The 24617-nt window shown below is 37.1% G+C and overlaps 1 protein-coding gene across 1 annotated transcript in view; it reads left to right on the top strand.

The window, feature by feature from the left end:
- ROBO4 (roundabout guidance receptor 4) overlaps nt 1-24617 on the top strand; it is a 458861-nt gene that overhangs the window by 296181 nt on the left and 138063 nt on the right. Inside the window, exon 16 of the mRNA XM_053690486.1 lies at nt 301-460. Coding sequence (XP_053546461.1) covers nt 301-460 — 160 coding nt within the window. The remainder of the gene's footprint in view (nt 1-300; nt 461-24617) is intronic.

Genomic DNA, 24617 nt, shown 5'->3' with positions numbered 1-24617 from the left:
AAGGCCCACTTGCACTTCCTGTTAGGTTCAAAAGCAAAATTAACAACACTAACAATACCCTTTCTCTTGCAAAAAACGTTTAAATATTGCTTTTTCATATACATATAATTTGTAGAATTTTTCTGTAATTAAGCAAATTAACATCATTAAAATAAATGTATTGCATTTTAGAAAAAATCTTTAAGATGCAACAAGGGAAAAAATGAATATCATGTTTCTTTAGAAATAACATTGGACTTTCTACCTCAAATATTTTGGTTTTATGTTCAACTTTAAATATTGTACACGTCTGTTTTGCAGGAGACTATGCTAAAGTGATGAAGACATTTAGCTCGCCGAAAATTCTACAATACACCACTTCGCTTAAAGTCATGGACCTCCATCCAATCACTGCCTCTCTTCCACCACCTCCAGTTCCGCCTCCAAATGAAGACTTATCTTGTAAAGACCAAAATAAAATGTAAGGTGTCTTTTTTTCACTTTCATATTGTAAGTTTTACAATTAAAGAAGATGTTACTTAAAAGCATATGAAACCCAAATATGTTCTTGATCCTGCTGCCTTGCTTCTTTGAATCTTTCCTTAAATGAGATTGCACCTTTGTGAATGGCTTTGAATAGGGGACGACCCTCCATGCACGCTAAGTCCAATCTCATTCACGACAGTGCATATATTATTTAACTTGTAAACTAGAAAGAGTATATGTGACCATGAGTTCAATGACATATGCGCTGCCATGAACGAGTTTGGTGCGTCCTCTATAGAAAGTCGTTCACAAAGGCACAATCTTGTTTAAGGGTCTCTTAGAAAGATACAAATCAGCAAGGCAGCGGGGTCAAGAATTAAAATTTAAAAGAACATAAAATTCATAAAAAATGTGTTTTGCATAGAAACTCGTAGTTACCATTTTATTTAAAGTTCACAACACAATAGAAACTGACCTTTAAACAAACAATAGAAATAAATCTTGTTTAAAACAATACTTATGAAAGTAGCAAAGTGACCATATAGCGATAGGAAAAGAGTGCACAGTCTGTTTCTCCTAACAACATGAGAGATGCATTTAGATGGGTTAGGAGTGGTGCAGAGGTAAATTAATTGCAATAGTTAACTATGAAAGTCATGACTAAGAGATCACCTTTAAAACAGAATTTTAATCCCTTAAAGGACCAGTCAACACAGTAGATTTGCATAATCAACAATTGCAAGATAACAAGACAATGCAATAGCACTTAGTCTGAACTTCAAATGAGGAGTAGATTTTTTTTCTGACAATTTTAAAAGTTATGTCTTTTTCCACTCCCCCTGTACCATGTGACAGCCATCAGCCAATCACAAATGCATACACGTACCATGTGACAGCCATCAGCCATTCACAAATGCATACACACTTATTCTTGCACATGCTCAGTAGGAGCTGGTGACTCAAAAAGTTTAAATATAAAAATACTGTGCACATTTAGTTAATGGAAGAAAATTGGAAAGTTGTTTAAAATGGCATGCTGTATCTGAATAATGAAAGTGTCATTTTGATTGAATGTCCCTTTAAGGACCAGCGATGTACCCTGTACATTGCTGTTCTTTCTATGGGGTTTGTATTAGCAATAGCGCAGTCTTTAAAAAACACAATTTTAACCCCCTAAGGACCAGCGATGTACCCTGTAATAACGCCGGTACTGTTAGTGACAAATACAGCATTGCAAGTGGGATTTAGAATCAAATATTAAAATTGAAATATAATAAATTCATTTGTAGATGTTGGTGTCCTGCAGGGACTTTTCCTACAGAATCCAATAGCTGTACATATCATCATGTAGTCATCAAATCTACATATGTATATGTTCCTATACATATGTAAATGTGTGCCCTGTTGACTGTTGAATCCTCTCCAATAGGGATAAATGAAGCTTTAATGAATCGATACCATGTACACTAATGAACCTATAGAATGTCTCCAGTGGCCATTTCAGTGAGTTTGAAATAGCCATGGAATAGCTTTAAAGGTGTCTAAAAAGCCTTTTCTTGAAAAGCTGTTAAAAAGTGACCCAAAAATGTATTGTGATTGCTGAGAATTGTGAAAATGCAGAATCCAAAAGTAGCCAAAAATGCTGATCCCCATAGATTGTGATTGAGGCTTTAGTTTGAAAAATGTACATTGTTTTGCAGTCCTGAGATATACTTCAGAGCTTATTTTATTGCCATTGCCGTGGCCAAATAAGGAAAGATAGAAAAGAGCTACTGCGTATAACAAGCATCATGTAGGACAGTCAATGTTCTGAATAGTACTGAATGCACTCCAGTCTTGGGGGGGGGGGGGATTATACATTTCAGATTTCAATCACAGGCAAAACAAAGAACACAAGTGCCAAGTTTTCTGTTTTCTGTGCATAATTAACTCCTTTCATGGTAAATTTAGTTTTGAGATGGAAGTTGCTTAAAGGGACACTGAACCCAATTTTTTTCTTTCGTGTTTCAGATAGAGCATGACATTATTTTTTTTTATAATTTTATTTACATATCAGCAATAATTCACAAAAGCAAAAATAACATACAAATCTCAAAATTAAACATTTAAACAATTCAATAACATTTTATACTTTCATCAGTCAGTGAATAATTTAATTGTTCTGCTGAATTTTTATCTTTAATTAAACAGCCTCAACCCCCCCCCCCCCCAAAATAAAAATAAAAAAAATAAAAAAAAAATAATTAAATAAAAATAAAGGAAGGGGAAGACAAGGAGGAAGGAAGGGGAGCGGGATGGGGACAAGGAAGGGGACGAGGGGACCTCCTCCCCCCCCCCCGCTGAGGGCCGCAGTTAGGAGGACAAAGGACGTAGCGAAGAGACCATGGAAGACTTCAGATGCAGTTTCCCTATGTCATCTCAATCACTGAGTCGTTACCAGGCGCCCAGAAGCACCAGTTCTGAATTTCTAAATGGAAATATTAGATCATTCATCTCAACCTCAGGCATTGACTTTATGAAAGCTGACCATTTACCAAAGAATTGTCTGACATCTTCGTCTTTATCTAGATTGGTGTCTCTTTGTTCTAATAGACATTGTTTTTTCAGACAGTTCTTGATCTCCGAGATGGTTGGAGTTGCTCTCATTTTCCATTTTTTAAGGATAAGATATCTGGTCGCCAAAATAGAAAGAAGTATGAATTTATCATGTGAATTATAATTCTTTGGACCGAATATTATAAAGGATTGTGTAAGGCCTAGGGGAGAGATTTTAAGACTTTTATTAAGCCAGAACTCCAGCTTCCACCAGAGGTGACTTATTTTAGTGCAGCTCCAGATCATATGCATTATATCAGCTGCAGGAAATAAACATTTTGGGCATTTATTGAAGCTGAGATTACAAATTTTGTAACCCTTCTCAGGGGTAAAGTTTGAGTTATGCAAAAGTTTAACATGCATCTCTCGCCAAGTGGCTGAGAGGGTAGCCTGAGCCACTTTAGAGATTGAGGATTGAACAATTTTTATGTCAATATTACGTTGTGGTAGCAATTTATTCCATAGAGAAGTAATTTTCCTTAGCTCTAATTCGCTTTTGCTAGATTTAATTAGCTGGTAGCACAGAGAGATGGACCTGACACCGTTTTTAAACAGAGTAACCCAGTTTTTCAGTTTGCCCAAGGTCCAGTTCCAGCCAATCTCATTCGTTAGCTCGAGAAGAAGGTGTCTGCTTTGCAGATATGCAAAGAATTCCTTATTGTTAATTTGGAACTCTGTTTTTAGTTCATCAAAAGATTTGACACACTTTCTCTCTGGGTTCCAGAGTTGGATCAGCCTACTCAGGCCTGCGTTGTGCCACTTCTTAAATGTAACAGAGTTTAAGCCTACGGGGAATTTAGGGTTCCCCTGCAGTGGGAGATACTGAGAAACTTTACAGTTTAAAGATAGTAAATTACCCACTTTCCACCAAGCCTTCAATGGATTAGAGAAAGATTTAAGTTTTTTGATTTCACCTGGAAGTTCTTTAGGTGGACAGTGAATTAAAGCTAGCGGCAGGTAGGGGTTGCTAATATTTTCCTCCAGTGGATTGTTCACAACATAGTTACTGTGAGATATCCAGTCAACCACCACTCGGATCAGGAAAGCATAATTGTATGATCGGATATCTGGCAGTGCAAAACCACCACTATCTTTCGGGAGGGAGAGTTTACTCAGCGATATTCTATGTTTTTTTTCCAGCCATAGGAATTTACTAAGCGCACTGTTGAAACAGCGAATATCCCTCTCTAGAAGAATTAATGGAATATTCTGAGGAAGATAAAGAAGCTTTGGAAGCAAGACCATTTTAAAAAGGGCAATCCGGCCAGACATGGATAGTGGTAGTGATTGCCAGTTCTTAAGTTTCTCCTTGATACTTACTAAAATTGGAGTGAAATTAAGCTCGTACAATTCCCTAGGTGAAGAGGGAATGAGGATACCTAAATATTTAAGAGATTCTCTTGCCACGGTAAAAGGGATGTCCAGGGGGGAGTTGTTGTTTTGATAGAGAAAAAGGGGGTTCAATGGCACTACCCTGTGATGTAATACACTATGACTGTACCCTCGTGGTATTAAGTAGCTTTTATGCTAAGTTATAACTGGGGTCAGTGGTGCTGTGTATTGAATCAATGATTAGACACAAAAGAAGCATGGGAAAAAGTCCCATTCTAGAATACACTTATAGCACTCATTATAGGCATAGAAATGTGGATAATAATCGAATTTGGAAATGATCAACAAAGGAAACTCAAGGTCTCAGGTCAGGATAAAACTTTTATTGGGAACACATAAAAAATAGGAGATTTAAAATATAGGGATGTGCAACTTAAAAACAATGCTCCTACTAGGATGATATAGTACCTTGCAATCAAAATTTGTGGTTATAGAGGTTCAATTGCATATATATATTATATGTGAACCTTGATGGATCTCAAAGTCATATTGATCCAAATCACATGTAGGTTACACTATATAGGTAATAGTAACACTAATGAACCTCAAGAATTAAAGAGAGTCTATGTACTAATAGTACAGGTACCTAATAACATTACCAATAGTTCATGTTGAGAAAATATTTATAGATCAGTGTACAGATCGGGCATACCAAGGTATTCACAAGGTGATAATGGTTGTGGTGTTAGTCGTGTACTTAAGTATCACATAGGAATGTGTTAATGCATACTTAGATATGCCAATGTTACTTGGCTATAGGGTGGTTTGGTAAAATTTAATAACTTTATTAGCGGATTATTATCAATTCCTGAATCGTACCCCTGTTGTCAAATTTTGTTATGTAATACTAGAGCACTTGTTGCTTTTTAGCGTTCAGGTATATGCATATACTACTATGCCTCAGGTGTTTCCACAACTTATAAATGCTGTACCGGATTAGTACAATCCTGAGTTGTTGCGTAAGCGTGATAAATGCAGATTTTTGAAACATGCACAGATATAAGTTAAACTCCCCAAGGAATAATGGTGATTAGTGAACTAGATTGTCCTCCACTGCGTATTCCTAATCAAATTTGAGCACAAATATATAGAGTTACACTGACATGCTCACTGTATGTGAGCGTAATCAATTCTTGTTTGTTAGAATGTAGCTTAAGTGTTTAAGATTCACTATATATTTGAAGTAGAGAACACTTTGCAGCTTGAACAATTCTCCTAAGTGCTTATATTAAGTTGCAAAGTTGGAACAACTTAATTTTGTATGCAAATGGTAGCTTATACGTATATCAGGGGTTACTGCTTAATTTCGCCGGTTTACCGCCCGACTCGAATAAGTGTGAGTCAGCGTAGTGACGAGTTCAAAAATAATATCCACTTCACCTACCCTTGTGATAACAGATTATTAATATAACATTGGTGTCATTCAGTCCTAGCATATCAGTATGTCAAGTCTTAGAAATAAGTAGTACGATCCCCATATAAAGTTAACTTGGTAACCGTAAGTGCGGTCTGCCTTGTGTTAATATATATCTATAAATACACCCTATAGTGATCCTCAACTGATCTGGGATACCATCTGAGGTGTCCGAAATTAAGAACTTTGGCTAAGTATTCCTAGGTAGAGCAAGCCCTAACAAACACAGGAGCTCCCTGACTCCTCACCAGTACCCTAACATGTTTCGCCGTTCTCACGGCTTTCTCAAAGGGGGGTGTTGTTTTGTCTAAGCCATAACAATTCTGATTTTGCTTCGTTGATCTTGTAGCCCGAGAAGGAGCCAAATCTAGCAGTGATGTCTAATAGTTTGGGAATGCTAGTTTTAGTATCTGATAAATATAATAGCAGGTCATCAGCATAGAGAGCGATTTTTATGACCTGTTTGCCCAGCTTGATTCCTGCTAATTGTTGTCTGACCATAATTGCCAAGGGTTCGATTGAGACGTCGAAGAGTAGGGGGGACAGAGGGCACCCCTGACGAGTTCCCCTTCCAAGGGTTATCTGTGATGATAAAGTATGATTGATGATCAGACTAGTGTATGGTTCTTTATACAGATTCATGATAAAGTTAAGAAAGTTGCCCCTGAAGCCAAACTTAGCCAGTGAGGTAAAAAGATGATCAAAGTGGATTGAATCGAATGCTTTTTCTGCATCGATCGAAACAATAGCCAGATCTGGTGCATCTCGATCGCCCCCACCCTCCGACGTCCCCATGGTCCTGAAATAATCTGTAATGACTATGGCCTCTCTGATTTTTGCTGAGGAGTTTCGGTTATAAAGAAACCCGGCCTGATCTGGATGGATGATATTAGCTAGTGGTGCCTGAAGGCGCCTAGCAATAACGGAACAGAAAATTTTATAATCTCCGTTTAAGAGAGCTATGGGTCTATATGATTCCTTGAGGGAGGGATCTTTCCCACCCTTCAAGATTAAAATGGTATTGGAGGCAGAGAAAGAAGTAGCTACTGGGTTACCTTTGACATACATGTTGTTATATAAATTATTAAGATAAGGAGTAATCTCAGAGCTTATGATTTTGTAGAACTCGTTCGGGAGGCCATCTGGTCCTGGTGTCTTATTTGTGGCGAGGCCTGATATAGTTTTTATTATTTCTGCATCTGTGATTGGGGCATTAAGAGTATCGGCCATCTCAGCTGATATTTTAGGGCAGGAAATTTCGCTCCAGAATTGTAACGCTTGGGTATGGTTCGAGCTCCTATAGGAGTAGAGGTCATGATAATATCTGAAAAATGCCTCTGCAATATCCTCAGGCTTATCAAGGAGAGTGCCCTCCTGCTGGATGCTCTCAATGAGAGTTGACTTTTTTTCCCTTCTAACCAAGTTTGCCAGCAGTTTGCCCGATTTGTTGCCGAATCTATAGATTCTAGCTTGGAGTATTAGCTCCCTCTGTGTTTCCTGAAAGACCGCAAATGTATCTCTGGCGTTTTTGGCCCTTATATATTTTGCCCAGTTTATAGCTGATTTTTCCATCAAAAAGGAGTTATAAGAGTTTATTACTGAGTTGGTGATTTCTTTCTCTCTTAATCTTATTTTCCTGGCTCTTATAGCACTATAGGCTATAATTTCGCCCCTGAGGACTGCCTTCGCAGCTTCCCAAAATACCAGGGGAGAGTCTATGTAGGCCTGATTATGTTGTAGATAGTCAGAGAATTTAATTTTTAGCCAGTTTTTAAATTTTAGGTCGGTCGCAAGATAGGACGGAAAGATAAAGCGTGTTGGCCCGTTTTTAAGATGGTTAAGCTGGAATTCCAATGAAATAGGACCATGGTCAGAAAGAAAGATAGGTAATATACTTGCCTTTACCTCTGACATGGTTAATCTATCATTAATTCGAAATAGGTCAATTCTGGACAATGTCTTGTGAGCCCTAGATAGACAAGTGAAATCCCTAACGTCAGGGTTCTGGAGCCTCCAGACGTCCTTTACTGCTAGGTTCTGCATAATTGTTTTTATTAGCTTAGCTTCTAGATTATCCCTTTTTTGTTTGGGCGCTTTAGTAGAGTTTCTAAGTCTGTCGAGCGGGCAATGTGGAGCCATATTAAAGTCACCACCGAGGACCAGATGACCCTCATGAACGGAAAGGATTTTGGCCTGACTCCTAGACCAGAACCCTGGATCCAGCTTATTGGGGGTGTATATATTACAGAAGGTAAAGATTGTCTTACCAATTTTTGCTTTTAATATCACGGATCTGCCCTCATGGTCTGCTTCACTATAAATGGCCTCTAAATTGATTTTTTTCCCTATCAGGATGGCCACCCCTCTCCTTCTTCCATCTCCCGGGGAGAAAAAATTTTCTTTCACCCAGGAAGATCTGAGCTTTAGAGACTCCTCCGATGTCAGATGTGTTTCTTGTAGAAATGCTATATCGGTTCCGAGTTTCCTCAGATGTGTGAGGATAGCTTTCCTTTTAATAGGGGTGGTGATCCCTCCCACGTTCCAAGAAATCAATTTAAAATTTGCCATCTGGAATTAAGCCAAATATCTAGATATAATAATTGGGGAAGGAGGGGGGGGAGAGAAGAGAAAAAAAAAAAAAAAAAAAAGGGACAAAAGAAGGGGAGGGAGGGGGCAGGGAGGGAAAAGGGGGAGGGAAGAGAGAAAGAGAGAGAAAAAAAAAAAAAAGAGAGACCCTATCCAACCATATTCTCCTGGACCAGCGTAGTCCTTGCTTATAACCTCCATATGAAAAAAAAAAGAGAGAAGGAGGAAGAATTAAGATAAAGAGGGGGAGAGTGGTAGTGACCTATTTTCGGCCTGACGTCTGTGTGCCTGGGATGTTAGCATCTTTCAAATATTGTTCTGCCTCTTGTAAGGTGTTTAGAATATAAACATTCTCTCCCTCTGTGATTTTCAGTTTTGCAGGGTAGATAATGGTGGCTTGGCAGCCCTGTTGGATTAGTTTGGTGCATATAGGGGCTAACGCCCTCCTCTTAGATGTTGTCTCAGCTGAAAAATCCTGAAAAAGGAGAATTTTAGATTCACCAAGCATAATCGGCTGGTTCTTTCGGTAAAATTGCATCAGTGTAACCTTGTCTTGAAAATTTAAGAGTTTTGCAATCACCGGTCTGGGTCTAGAATTGCCTTTATTATCCACCCAGGGTCTGCCAAGCCTATGAGCTCTTTCCACTACAAATTGGGGATAGTTGGATGGGATTTTAAGGAGTTGAGGTAACAGCTCAGAGATAAAGGTGTTTAAATTCTCATGAGGTTTGTCCTCTGGAACCCTTATTAACCGAATATTGTTCCTACGGGAGCGGTTTTCGAGGTCTTCGAGTTTAGCCTGCATTGTAGTAATAGAATGGTTGATAGATTCTGAATTAGCACTATGGAGTGTAGTCAGATCTTCAAGATCTGACACTCTCTGTTCAACTTCATTAATTCTATTAGCGAACTGTCTGACTTCCTGCGATAGGAGTGTTATGTCTTGTCTGATCTCTAATTTAAGTGCCTCGAAATTGGGAGCCAGTGCTTCCGAAATTTTAGTGACCAAAGTTTGAATGTCAGATACGTCAAACTGAGGAGATGCAAGAACAGATGTTGGTTGTGATTCAGACAGGGTGTCTGAGGTGTTCTTGGCTTTCCTGTCTCTTTGCCTTGCAGCCATGGCTGGTGAGGGAGTCTTAAAGTGAGGGTGAAGAAATTTGTCCATGTGCCAAAATCAGAAAGGGGGGATAAAAACTTACGAGTACTAGGGAGAGAATCCTCTCAGTGATATAAGGGGGGGAAAGAAAGTGGGGCAAGGGAGTGGGGGAGAGTGAAGGAAGTGCGGGGAGGAGGATTGTGTCAATTATTAGCCTGTGTTAATGAGAGCGAAAAGAAAAAAAGAAAGGATAGGTCAAAACCGCAAAGTGAGTTAAAGGCTCACTCACCAAGCCGAATACGAGGGTGGCAAATAGAATGGTGTCATCGTGCGTGGAATGTTATGCAGTGCTTTTGCCTAATATCAATTTGGAGGGAGCTTAACTCAGCAAAAGAAAATGACCAAAAGCCACCTCTGGCTCAAGGCCTGTTTATAGAATAAGCTCTTTCTATTAGACTAGAAGTCGCTGTCCCCTCCCCCCTCCTGCTGTAAAAGGCTTAATTCCAGCAACCCTATGGGTTTATAGTAGTGAAGGCAATTCTTACTCTGTTAACATTGCTGCCAGACAGACTTAAACAGTTAAGTGCTTTAACACTGTCTGTTCTCAGCTATCAAACCAATTTTAACTTCCAGCTGTCCCAGGGCAGCGCCAGAAGGGTCTGGAGCTCGCCCTGAGACCTCTGTAGTTGTCAGATACAGCAAAAGTTTAATTAACTCTAAATGTTTTGACTTTCAGGGAACTTTAAGCTTTATGTAGAGAAGAACAGAGTAAAACAAATTAAAGCTAGGTCCAGGATACAGTTTTCAAAAAAAAGAGAATACAGTCAAGCTCCTTTCAGTACCCAATTACTCATAGGAAAAAAAACAAAAAAAAAAAACAACAGTTTGTTATTGTTATAAAAAAATATCACAGCTAACACTAGAATTTTACCCCTCTAACAATTAGGGGGGTATGCTGTGAATTGTTGCTCCTATAGACAGAAATAGATTATATGATACCCTTAGAGGTTATTCAACAATTATGCTAAACAATTTTTCCCTAGACCATATACAGATATTGGTTGTTAAGACCCAATGCAATCGTGCAATCAACTTTCAGTGTTTTACACCTATGGCCAAGATTATATCTAGACAATCTTGTTTTTACATGTTATGTGTTTAGCTTGATGTCCTTATTGTGCATCTGCTCATTGCTTTTCTTGTGGTTTAGGGTTTTTATCTTAGGGTTCTATGTAATTATTAAATAATAAATATACTTTGTATGAGTGTTCAATCCAAAGAAAAGAAAAAGAAGAAAAAACCAATTCAGCGTATACTCAGAAAGAAGATACAGTGATTTTAACTTGTGCTTGCTACATCTGTACCCATCCTAGGTTAGTAGTTTTATGATCACAGATAGCTAACAACTTAAGCGGTTAGGATGCATTAGGGGAAAAAAAAAGGAGAAAAAGAAAAAAAAGAAAACAAGAAAACGAAAATAGCATTGTCCCATGTGCATTATATTCAGTTAGGAGTGTCTCTTTTTTCCTCTCTGATTTTCCCCAATAATGTCCATTTAAAGATTAGTTTATAATGAGGAGAGGTTTAACGGTAATTCATTTTTCACCCCTGTATCTTTTCATAGCGTTGCATTTATGCGGGTTTAGCAAGCTGCAGACAATGTTCTACAGTAGGTAGGCAGACAAATATGTTCTTTTTGCACTTTTATGGGCCCACTTCTAAGGAAATCTCCAAGTCAGTCACACCAGTCTGCTAGCCTTGTGTTCCTTTGCTGAGGACCACCTCAAGAGATGCCATTACTACAGCTGTATGTGTGGGGACAGCGATGCTCTTGAACTTGACTTACCCCCTCTCACGTCGTCCAGCCGCCCGCCGTGTTCCTCGTCGACATCCAGGATCTTGTAGAGTGATTCAGTCCCTGAGGTGGCCGCCCTCACTACCTCCCGCCTCACGATTTCACGCCAGGTTCAGACTTCGTCTCCCCTCACGCAGCACCGGTGGGAGGGGAGAGAGAGAAGCACTGTGCAGGAGCGCAGGGAACAAACTCAGACAGCCGGACTCCAGTCCAGAGCCAAGCCCGTCTCCCTCCCACGCAGCACCGGTGGGGGAGGGACAATGCGGGCGCTCGTCAGCAAGGTGAGTGGATCAGTAGAGAGAGAATCCTAGGAGACGCACCTTGTGGGGCTGGGAAAGAATACTGTGGTCTTTAGGTTTGAGGTTAGTCACGCTGGGGCGGCGGGCAGCGAAGACAGAGAGAGGGGGGATACTTAGATTGACAGGTAGGGCACTGCTGGGGTGCAAAAAGTAAATACTTAAAGAAAATGGGATGACTTGAGGCGGAGGTGCCGATGGTTTGTGCCGCACCTGTATATACCGGGTAGCCTTTTAGGCCGTTTGAAATGAGTTTGAGTGGCTGGTATTAGACATGAACCAGAGGGGTGACAGTCCCCTGGAAGGGGTTCCAGAATGGTCTTACTAATTGCCCAAAGAGAAGCAGCCCCAGAACTTGGGGCAGGGCGCAAAAGTTTCACCGCCAGCAACTGTAGGGCTGGAGCTGCGAGCTCAGCGTTGCTTGCCTAGCTCCTCCTCCACCGGAACTCCAGAGCATGAAATTTTAAGCAACTTTCTAATTTACTCCTATTATCAAATTTTCTTAATTCTCTTGGTATCTTTATTTGAAATGCAAGAATGTAAGTTTAGATGCCGGCCCATTTTTGGTGAACAACCTGGGTTGTCCTTGCTGATTGGTGGATAAATTAATCCACCAATAAAAAAGTACTGTCCAGAGTGCTGAACCAAGAAAAAAGCTTAGATGACTTCTTTTTCAAATAAAGATAGCAAGAGAACGAAGAAAAATTGATAATAGGAGTAAATTAGAAAGTTGCTTAAAATTGCATGCTCTATCTGAATCATGAAAGAAAAAAAATTGGTTTCAGTGTCCCTTTAAAGGAGATTTTTACGAAAATTAGGGGACAAATATGAAGAATGCACAAAATTAATCCATGACAAATAGCATCAAGATATAGACATAAAAGCATTGAATATCAATAAGAAATTCATCAGCCATTTTCAATAAATGCAGCTTATTACACTTGAATATGATACATGCAAAATGGGCGTATTTATGAATTTTATTTCATCATGCACCTTTTGACACTTTGGCCCACATTTATTAACCAAGCTTCCCTTCACTTTCTTGAGGAGCGAGGCAGTATCCACTGACAGAAGTTAGCATTGCACAAAAAATACCTTATGCATCCCTACACCCTGCTTTCACACAAAAGAGCATTGCTTGTCTATCATCCTGGATCGATGAACCTGGATGGATCAGTCTGGGTGTTTTAATTCCACTACCTCTTAGGTGGCAGAGAGGTTAGGAAGCAGGTGTTTCTTAACGTGTGAAATCCAAGATGCAAGGATCTCCATAAGCGGTAGTGCAGTGGTGAAATTGAAATCAAATTAAAAAAACATATTTTATTGAAGCTTGGTTAAAAATGATATAAACACAAACGGAGCGGAGGTGTGGCTAGAGCTGTGACGTCATCTGGCGCATTTCACTCCTAGCTGGTGCTTTCTCAACCGCATCAGATGTCATCACAGCTCTAGCTACACCTCCTCTCCATTTGTGTTTATATGATATTAGCCAATAAAATGGTTTTTATCCTAAGAAAGTGCCTGGAGATTTGATTTCAATTCGACCACTACACTACCCTTCTGGGGAGATAAGTGCATCTTCGATTTCACTACACACCGAGTGGGAATTGTCCTATGTCTTGGTGTTCTTGCAGACGAGGTGGATACTATAGTGCTTGGGGATGACGGCACTTTCTCCCTTAACAAAGGGACTGTTTTCATCTTGTCGACTTTGCTGCCTTGCATACTGTTTATTAACTTTATTAACAGGCTCACATAAGCTAGCTTGCACAGCAATCTCTTCGAAACTGCATTCACAAGTTCATAAATGGAGCCCAATGCATTCATAAAACTTTCTAAAATCTTTCAAAAAAAAGAACAGCATTTAAAAATGTGGGAAATATTTTTGTCGGAAGAAATGTGAAGTAAAAGCTATTTCAATTTAACTCCTTAAAGAGATATTAAATAGTACTCTTTTGATAAAAACAAATATTTTCAAGTAAATATAAAAAGAAAAAAACTGTGTAAAAATATCAAATAACTTATTGGTTTTCTTGAAAAATTAGCACTTAGAAATTCTCAGTGTAGCTCTGCCGACAGTGTTATAAGAGCAGAGGATTTTTAGAACCTAAATTTTTATTCTGTCACTTCTGGGAAAGACTGAGCAAATCTGACTCCCTGTTATCTACTCTATTCACTATCCTATACGTTTTATGACATCAGGCTGAGATAAAACTTCCTGCAAAGGCCTCCTCCTCCTTGTAGGGCTGTGACAGGAAGCACAAATGTAGTGCAAAAAATAAATAAAAAGGTGAATCCATTTAAATAGATGAATAATACATATTGCAGTTATTTCTATTAAGTATAAGCAATGGCTTAGTGGTTTTTTATTACAACAATGAAACAGACTGTTTAATATCCCTTTAATGACATGGACGTATCCTGTAAGTTGTGTGTCCTTAAACTTTAATTTTTGGGTGTGAAATGGTTCAGCACTTGAATGGTTAAAATAAATTTTAGAAATATAGATTATTGGCCTACTATACAAAGTGCTACACCATTACTAGTGAAAGTGTAACGTCATATTTTATTTTTAACGACTGTGATTTTTCTTTAGAAATGCTTTTAATTCAAACAAAAGCAAAAATGGACAGTATTTTTAGCTACAAAATAATTTCTGTTTGTGATCATTTGGCATTCCAATAACAAGATATAAAAAAAGAAATGTGCGAACACGTTGTCATGCATAAATTTACTTCTGTCAGTAACATTATTTTTAATTAGATCTATACTGGCTCATGCTGTCAACACTTGACAAAATTTAAGGATAATCAGATGATAGAACACATGTATTCTATTAAAAAAAAAAGTAAAAAAGAATTACCATAAAATTCTGGCATGTTGACAGGGAGGTCACCTTCATGCTTCAGCCATTTTTTTATGAAGAAATTAGAGTTTTTGATTTCGTATCTAATAAATCTTATTTGTAAGGACATAAAAAAAGTTAATCTATAAGATATGTGCAGTTTATTTGTGGAATAACTTTAAAAGTATGTTTAGAATTACTGGTACAAAGGACTGACACGGGGATCTCGCAGCGATTTCAAGCTGCGGCTGAGTGTGTGTGTTCTCTTCCATTGAATGTGCTTGTGCTGCTCTCTGCACTCGGTGTGCCAGCTGGCACACTGTATAGTGCAGTGGCATTTTCCTAAATTGCATATTGCTCTGCTGAAGAACAGCATAGTAACGTCTTAGATGCTTGGTTGCTTGCTTGTAGCTACATATTGGTAGTTCCGCTACTTGCTGACTTGGACCCTGCCTGCTTCTCTGCTCAGTATCTTGCTGGCCTTTGCCTTTTAACATTGTCCAACTGGCCTTATCCTTTACAGTGTCCTGCTGGCTATTGCTTGCATACTGTCTCATTCTCGCCATTATCTGTGTCCTACTGACCTTTACCCGCTGCTGTATTCTGCTATTTCCTGCCTCTGTGTCCTATTGACCATTTCCTGCTGCCTCTTGCCTGCTGCTGTGTCCTGTTGGTCAAGTCTGGCTGCTGTTTCTTATGTGTGTGTAGATAGATGAAAAATGAGCAAAATAATAAATGTACATTTTGAGCCAGATTACAAATGGAGCGCTAATTATTTTTTCCGCTCGAGTGTCAACTGCGTTTAACAAAAAAAAAAAAGCGCGGCTGAATTTGTGTGTATTAGAAGTTGAAAGTAAAAAGTTAACTTGCGAGCGAAAGACTGAGGCGCGCTAACTTTAGGACTTTGGATATTGTGACTGGGCTAACTCCTCTCCAAAGACTTCTATGGGGTGCACTACAAAATGCTTCATTAGTTATTTCTCGTGCACTAAAGCAGAAGGTACGTTAGGAATACTCTATTTCTAAATTCTTCACATAGAAAAAAAGGTCATTTTGTTTTCTTTTACACAGGTATTTATATATATATATAGATACACACATACACACATTGGAGCCCTTTACAGTCAAACACTTTGCCATCTGCCATATAAATTGTATCAATATTAAAGTGATTTTTTTTATTAAAATATATCAGTTATAGTTTATTTTGATATTTGTTTCGGATGTGTTTTGTGAATTTTTTTTTTTTTAACCCTTACACTTTACTTCAGGTCTCAAATTGCGCTAAATATTCTAGCACTGTTTTCGTTTTCACTCAAGCGCAACCTATAGCTTTTAACTTGTAATATGAGCGCTATTTAGTGCAGTCACAATATGCTGGCTTCGCTAACCCTTCTCTGGTAAATATGATTTACCATGGACTTCTAATATCAAGTTTTGCACTAATATTAGAGTGGCCCAGTAATATTGCTTATCGCGTCCCAGGCTATTATTAATGCGTCACTTGTAATCTGGTCCTTTATTTATTTAATTCAATATTTAGTTATTTATTTATTACTATTAAGCATTTTATGGGAGATTTGATTTGAGTTTATTGCCACTTTAAGGTTAAGCATGAATTTAAAGATTTAAATACATTATTATTTCACATCTTTCTGAAATAATATCAAAATGGACAGTGGGGCTTTGAGATCTAATGGTGTAAATGTATTGTATCCCCCTTGACTGTGCATTTTCAAAACAGCAATACAATGGGCTAGACTCATAGATACTTGTAATGCTACTGAGGGGTCTCATTCAGATGATACTGTGTTTAAAATTGAGGCTCACTTTACCTATCTTTCCTAGCTAATTGCCACTGAGCATTCCTTCCATTAACATATTTTGATGTGTTAAATACTCCTAGTCATCAACCACAACAATTAGAAAACTGTTTTGCTAAATGAGAGCTGTAAATGTGTGTAAATATTTGCATGTCTGTTTAGTTATGTTAAAGCAAACTCACAGGATAGAATGATACAGGCAGAAAACCCTTTATCCAAATTACTTGGGACCGGAAAAGGTTTCGATTTCAGACTAGTTTGGATTTTTGTATCTTTAAAATGGGACAGTTTGGAGAGTGGATGTATACAAGAATAACTTATGAGATTTAGGCAATATTTACATGTCATAATACACCTTATACATGTAAACCTAAAGGCAGTTTTATATCATTTCTAATAGCACCACCAGAAACTGTATTTTTTTATACATTTTTAAAAATATATATATATATTATTTAAAAAGTTTGGATTTCAGATAAAATTTGGATTTTGGAATTCTGGATTTGGGAATATGTACCTGTATCTGTATTGTTAAACTTACAGATGGGTAAAAGGTGGTGACGGTGGGCTTCAGGGAATGTTTTGGGGTCTTCTCAATGATTTTTTCACCTAAACATTGACTCAACATACAGGATTTAGAAAGACATGATTTCCTGTGTACTGGTCCAACGCACTGTATTAAATACAAAAAGAAAAAAGTACATTTGTGTTCAGTATATCACTGTAGAATCCACATACACTATACAATAGAAAAAACACTACTCATAAGTAAAATGCACCAAACAAAACGTGCAGTTTTTGCTAGCTGGTAAACTTAACAGCCTTACAGCTGAGTGACACTCAGTGCAACTTATGTGATTGTACTCCACAAATGTATGTACAAGATGATTAAATGGCTATGAAACTTTGTCTTTCATGATTCAGATGCAGCATGAGATTTTAAACAACTTTCTAATTTACTTCTATTAGCAATTGTCTTCGTTCTCTTGGTATCTTTTGTTGAAAAGCAGAGATGTAAGCTTAGGAGCTAGACGATTTCTGGAGCACAATATGGCAGCAGTTTTGCAAGAGTGGTATCCATTTGCAAGAGCAAGAGATGTCAGCACTATTTCCTGCCATTTAGTGCTCCAGATGCCTACCTAGGAATCTCATAGAAATGAAACAAATTTGATAATAGCAAATTGGAAACTGTTCTAAATTAGTAGGCTCTGGGCTCTGTCTGAATCACAAAATATTTTTTTGGGGTTTCATATCCCTTTAATGAACATTTATTAAAAAAATCATATAATTGAAAAGCAAAATAGTAAACTTTTATAAAATACAATATTTGACAATATTGAACAACGCGTTTTCTCAGGCTTAGCCTTATGTGGTGAAGAAACGCGTTGCTTGATAATGTCAAATATTGTATTTTATAAATGGTCTTTTTTTGTTTTATTTTAATTTCCCTTAACTTTTTTTTTCTAGTTTTCTTTTGTGCATAAGTGGACTGTTTTATAGAGGATGACATTTTTGTATTATTTGATTTGTTTTCTATTATTTTTAACAGATTTTTTTTTGTGAAGCCAGTATCCTTGGCAGTAGAAGTTGTTCTATGCTGTAGGAGGTGAACAGTTGCTAATGCTAAATAGAAGCAGCTTCATTGATTTTAACGGAGCTGAACTTGCTACTAGCTGATCTGACAGGGAGAGAGTAACAATCTCTTTAAATCTCACCATTTCCTAGCAGTGATGTTGCAGGGATTTTATTCCTGCAAGATAATAACTTAAAAAACCAGTGATTATTAATCTAGGCCAATGTAGTAGATATTTCAAAGTTTAGTTCTGTTTTTAAGGCTCTTACTTCTTTTTGGCTCCTGTGTTGCACCAGGAGGCTGACAACAGTCAGTGGACTAGTAGAGTTGTGGATGTTCAGGGGCAGAATCAGGATATACAGTGTGTGTGGGGGTGTGGGGGGTCAAGGTAATCTGATGGGTGGCCCCCAGTTTTCTTTTTCTAAATCTAGGGTATTTATAGAGGCATAAGTGTGGTAGAAGGGACAAAACAACCAGACTGGGACTGCAAATATATACAGTCTCTGCTCTGTATTGTGCACACAAAACTGAAGTGCATGATATGGCTTGTCAAAAAGGCAACAATGACACTAATTTGTAACATAGTAGATGAGGCTGAAAAAAAGACCAAAGTCCATCGAGTTCAACCTATAAAAATCTAATATACTTACAAAAAAGCTCCAGTTAAGCTTAAATTAATCCCATTAAAAGGTGACCCATTTAACACAAGCAATCATATCCCTGAATTCTGTTTCTAGCCATTTTTAAATGTATATAAGTTATTGGCATTCACTATCTCCTTTGGTAATGAGTTCCATCATTTTATTGCTCTTACAGTGAAAAAAAATACAGTTGCAGGAGATTAAATCTCCTTTCCTCCAGCCTTAAATTGCGACCCCTTGTCACAAACAATTTTCTTGGAATAAATAGAGCTTCTGCCATCTCAGTATATGGGCCTTGAATATATTTATATAAAGTAATCACGTCACCTCTCAAGCGCCTTTTTTCTAGAGAAAACAGACCCCGTTATGAGTGCGCACTGCTTCTGTCACAAGGTGCAAAAATATTTAAGCTCCAAGATGGTGGCACCCAACGTGAAGATGCAGAGCTTCACTAACCCATGCTTATAAAGGGGTTAAATAGGGGCGTGTTCAGGCCAAGATGGCATTCAGACGCATTTTACAGAAGCTCCGTCTCAACTCTGACTAAACTGCTTTTTCAGTAGTATCTGAACACCTATTTATGAATATTTTTGAATGATCTACAAATCTGTTGACGGCTCAACCAAAAGCTCTCCTTTATATGTGAAAATAGGATTTTGAGCCTCGAATCGGACCGCTGAGGTGTCGGGCAGTATATCACTTGAGAAGCCTCGACAACCCCCCCTCTGACACCTGGGGTACTATAGTACAGTAAAGATGAAGTGTTTTACCTACCTAAAGGCTTACCTTCCAATGCAATTAGGGAGGAACTCTACACACTGTTAGAAACCCAGCTGGAAACCTTTGGGCGCCACATGGATAATAAATTCATCGACTTGATGAGACTATGCAGGGACATAAAGTTCTCAACAGCCCCACTCATAGTTATGGAGATAGATCTGCAGGCTGCAATAACAAATCCCACAACTCTACAGATAGCAGTGAAACCAGAGACAATGCTCTCTACACGTGGAAAAGACCCTATGGTGTAGCATGGAGTGAGTTAATTCTGAGCACTGGGCAACTTATGCAGGACTCACCAGACCCTTGTGGAGTGGCATTTCCTCTGGCTGCTTTGGGAGAGGATGCGACCAGCCTCCCTGAGGGAACTGGGAGGTTCATGACCTCACATAGAAAAACAGAAGACCACCCACAGTATAGTGTGATCCTCGGATGCATAGAGCCCACACAAGTCGTAACCATACTATTGTAGTTGTACCAAACAGTTGTATGTGCCATTACCTGTATCTCGGAAAACATGCCCCATTACGAAATGATAAAAAAGGCTCAATTTAAATAAACACTTAGGGGTAGATTACAAATGACTCGCTAAAGTTAGCGCAGGTCGCGATAAATTTAGGAAGATCGGGGATGGCGCTCTATCTAAAAAATGTATATATACCAATAAATGTGGTTACTATTGCAGGCGATAATTTATCCCCATCCACATCAATGGTAATGTCATTGAACAAAGTTCATATATTTATAAGCAGACTAATCAACATGTAAAATATATCAGACACGTTAATATATATATATGTTTCAGGCATATTAAAGATCGATAAATCATTAAAATCAAATTAGTATTCATGCAGAACGATAAAACATAACATAAATTATCACTAAATAAATAGATCTTAAAAAAAAAATAACAAAAAAATTAAAAAGTAATTGGGTGCAAAAAAGACCTTAATCCAAAGTGTTGATATTTTGTGCCAGAGAGAGGGGTTCTACACCCGATCAGATGTGCACTTACTTGATGTACCCTCAATTAGTATGAGGTAAGTGAATGGTATCAGTCAGGCACTCCCAGAGTATGGATCACAGTGTCGGTGGAGTATGGATTTCTCAGGTCCCACTGCTTGTGAAGACAGAAACTTCCAGTATAGCCCTCAATACGATCTCCCTTCGTTCTTGTATAGACCGTTAATGTCACAGATGAGGAGAGAAAACACGAGCCAGGGAGGGCTAATAGTGTTATACCGTTTATTATAAACACAATACAGATTAAAATAGGATAAATAGGATAAAATAAGATACCTCATTGTATTGAGGTTAAACATTGTGAATTGAATAAACTACATTTTAATCTGTATTTTTTTTATTTTCTGCCTGTCTGAGGACGAGCTGACTCAGCTCGAAAATGTTCACATATTAAAGTGGATATTCATGTAAGTCCTTTGGAGTGTGCTTTTTTGCTTTAGGACTATATATATATATATATATATATATATATATATATATATATATATATATATATATATATATATATATATATATATATACATATATATATATATATATATATATATATATACATATACAGGTAGCCCTCAGTTTACGCCGGGGTTAGGTTCCAGAAGGAATGGTTGTAAATCAAAACCGTTGTAAATTGAAACCCAGATTATAATGTAAGTCAATGGGAAGTGAGGGAGTTAGGTTCCAGGCCCCTCTCAAAATTGTCATAAGTAACACCTAATACATTATTTTTAAAGCTTTGAAATGAAGACTTTAAATACTAAACAGCATTATAAACCTAATAAAATAATCACACAACACAGAATATATAATTAAACTAAGTTAAATGAACAAACACAATTTGCTAAACAGCATTATAAACCTAATAAAATAATCACACAACACAGACATCACTTGCATTTTTCTGCAAACAGTTCTTTCTATGCATAGCAATCTGAACTGATTTAAAGACAGGAAGATCTTGTTCCTTTAAAATCTGCTTGATAGCTCAGGTCTGGTTAAACTGATTAATTTCAGCTTGCTTGGCTTTGCTGCAATACAAGCGGACAGCTCCACCTACTGGCTATTTTTTAATCAATGCACTGCTTCTCAAAGCTTTTCAATAGCAGTCACATGACTGGAAAAAAAAGGTTGTTATTCTGAAACGGTGTAAATTGAACCGTTGTAAACCGAGGGCCACCTGTATATGTATATATATATATATATATATATATATATATATATATATATATATATTTATATAAATCCCACGTAGGTTCCGCACTCACTCTTCTCAATGCAACTGCCCAGGGTGCATTTAAATAAACAATAGTCAGCACCAGTTGAAAACACTCACCGGGTCTTATATAACTTAATAAATCAAAATGTATTCACAATTGTGAATAAATTTTGATATATTAAGTTAATAAGTTATGTAAGACCCGGTGAGTGCTTTCAACTGGTGCTGACTGTATATGTATATATGTATGTATACACACACACACACTTTGGAGCCCTTTTAATATTTTATAACGTGTTTTACTAAGTAATGTAAATATTTTACATTCTAATGTTCTTCACTTAGATAAAAATGTTCTTTGTATTTTTAAATATATATTTCAATATATATATACTTAAAAAAAAAGTTATGTAAGACCCGGTGAGTGCTTTCAACTGGTGCTGACTGTATATGTATATATATATGTATACACACACACACACTTTGGAGCCCTTTTAATATTTTATAACGTGTTTTACTAAGTAATGTAAATATTTTACATTCTAATGTTCTTCACTTAGATAAAAATGTTCTTTGTATTTTTAAATATATATTTCAATATATATATACTTAAAAAAAAATTCTATGTGAAAAAACATTAGAGTGTAAAATATATTCATAACTACCGTCGCTGTAGGTCTTACACAGTGTCGGGTTAGTGTGCAAGCAAATCCTCATCATCTCTGAATCCTGATTCAGCCCCAAAACCCAGATTCTGCTATTGCCATCCAGGGCTATCTGTGTCTCAGAAAAGACATTGCTAAAAAAGGTGGTGGCCTTTTAATATATGTAGAGGAGTCGATACATTTCTCACTTATTAACCTACCCAATTCCTACACAAGCTTTGAATGTATTGCTGCAAAAATAATAACCACATTCTCTAAACCTGTCATTTTTGTCGGAATTTACCTTCCCCCTTTGTTAACGTGGTTGCAAAACCCAAAGTCCTAAAGTTAGCAGGTTTCGAGTTTTACTTGCGTGCAAACAATTTTCTTTTAACTTGTAATAAGAGCGCTAGCCTGCCCATGTTAAAAGTTTACTTTCAGTGATGTTTGCGAGCAAGCAAAAAGTATTTAGCGTGCCTCAGAATCCAATATAACAATTATGAGCTTAGCTTTTCCAGCATTGATATCTGAAAGTCCTAAAAATAAATGTTTAAAAAAGGAATTCCAGAAAAGTCATGATCTCAGTAGAAACTAGGTTATTTTGTTGAAATGTATTACATTTATAAACTCTATGCATATCATTTGTATCTGAAATCATATCAACTTTGCATAGAGAAGCATTAGAAACTTTATACATCAATATATAGCTAATCTAATCAATCTATGCCCCTTTAACAACAATTTAAATGCACCATTAAAACAGAAACTAAACCCAGATGGGTTTTAATTAACACCTCTAGCTTATTTTCGTGTGTCACTTTGGAGAAATGTACTTGGATATTTAACATTTCTTTGTTATCTAGTCTAATAGATATTCATGAGCTTCCATGCTATCCTCTGGCACACATCCTACCTGAAGACACGTTCAATGTACTTGATGGTGCCTTACTGGCATTTGACTTAATACAAAAATGTCGGACAGGAACAGGTTAGACAGAAATACTATTGAAAGAAAATGCCCATTGGCAGGCACCAATATAGCTATCTTGAGAAATGACTTACAGATGATGAAAAAGTATCTGTCAGATGATAAAATGACCTTAAACCATTTATAGAAAACTGAAACAATTTGATAGATTACAACTGTAATTTAAGAGGGATCTCATTTGTTCTCTAGCAATCAAATCATTACTTAAGGAAATTGAATTTTTTTTCTCCATTGTGTGGAAAATACAAAGCTAGCTAGTTTTATACTTTATACATATTATTTTAGCCATTCTGCATAGAATCAAGGTGAATCATAACAGCGTGTTATAATGTGGCAGATTATATATCTCTTTCTGAATGTGTATTTTATTCTGAAACCCACAATTTTTCAAACCAATGGCATGTTTTTCAGGAAACATATGGGCTTTAAAATTTTAACAGCTCTTGGAAATATGTTAGCTTATTATAGGGACATGAAACCCAAATTTATCTTTAATGATTCAGATAGAGCATGGAATTTTAAACAACTTTCAATTTTTTTTATCTTGATATCTTTTGTTGATAAGCAGGGATGTATGATCAGGAGAGTGCACGTGTCCAGCGCACTATATGGCAGCAGTTTTGGAAGAATGTTATCCATTTGCAAGATCACTAGATGGCATTCACTGCCATTCAACAAAGAAAGCATATTTGATCATTGAAGTAAATAGGAAACTTTTTTCTCCCAAAAATATGTGCCCTGTCTGAATTACAAAAGAAAATGTTTGGGTTTCATATCCTATTAAATACATCTTATAGGTCTTCATAACAACTGCTCATGTGGGTTATGAGAAACTGATTAAATTTGTTTTGAATGTAATCGAACATAACTATATTTTAAATGCAAGAATTAATGGACATGTAAGACTAATAATTACTGCAAATGTATTTGTGATTCTGTCATATATATTTTAGAGTTATAAGTTAAAGGGCCATGATACCCAAATGTTGAAACACTTGAAAGTGATGCAGCATAGCTGTAAAATGCTGACTAGAAAATATCACGTGAACATCTCTATGTAAAAAAGAAAGATATTTTACCTCAAAAGTTCCTCAGTAGCCACATCCCATTGTAAAAAGACTTCTAAGCAGCAAATCAGTATGTTTGTCCCGGAACAGCGGAAGGAGCGAGCTTTGTGCACTCTCATCTTATTTCCCTATTCAGTTTAAGGAAGTTTATTATGAAATTTCATGAGAGTTAAGTGAAATCTCATGAGATCACAGTAAAAGAGTTCATGACCTCAGCACTGTTGATTCTTATTGGCTGTTGTTCATTTCTTTATTTTTTTAAAAAAATTTTTACCTGCAGCTGGGCTGCAGCTGAGTATAACTTTTTACACAGAA

This window comes from Bombina bombina, chromosome 8, assembly GCF_027579735.1.
Source record: "Bombina bombina isolate aBomBom1 chromosome 8, aBomBom1.pri, whole genome shotgun sequence".
In the NCBI taxonomy this organism is placed as follows: domain Eukaryota; kingdom Metazoa; phylum Chordata; class Amphibia; order Anura; family Bombinatoridae; genus Bombina; species Bombina bombina.
This window is presented reverse-complemented; position numbering and strand designations above follow the sequence as displayed.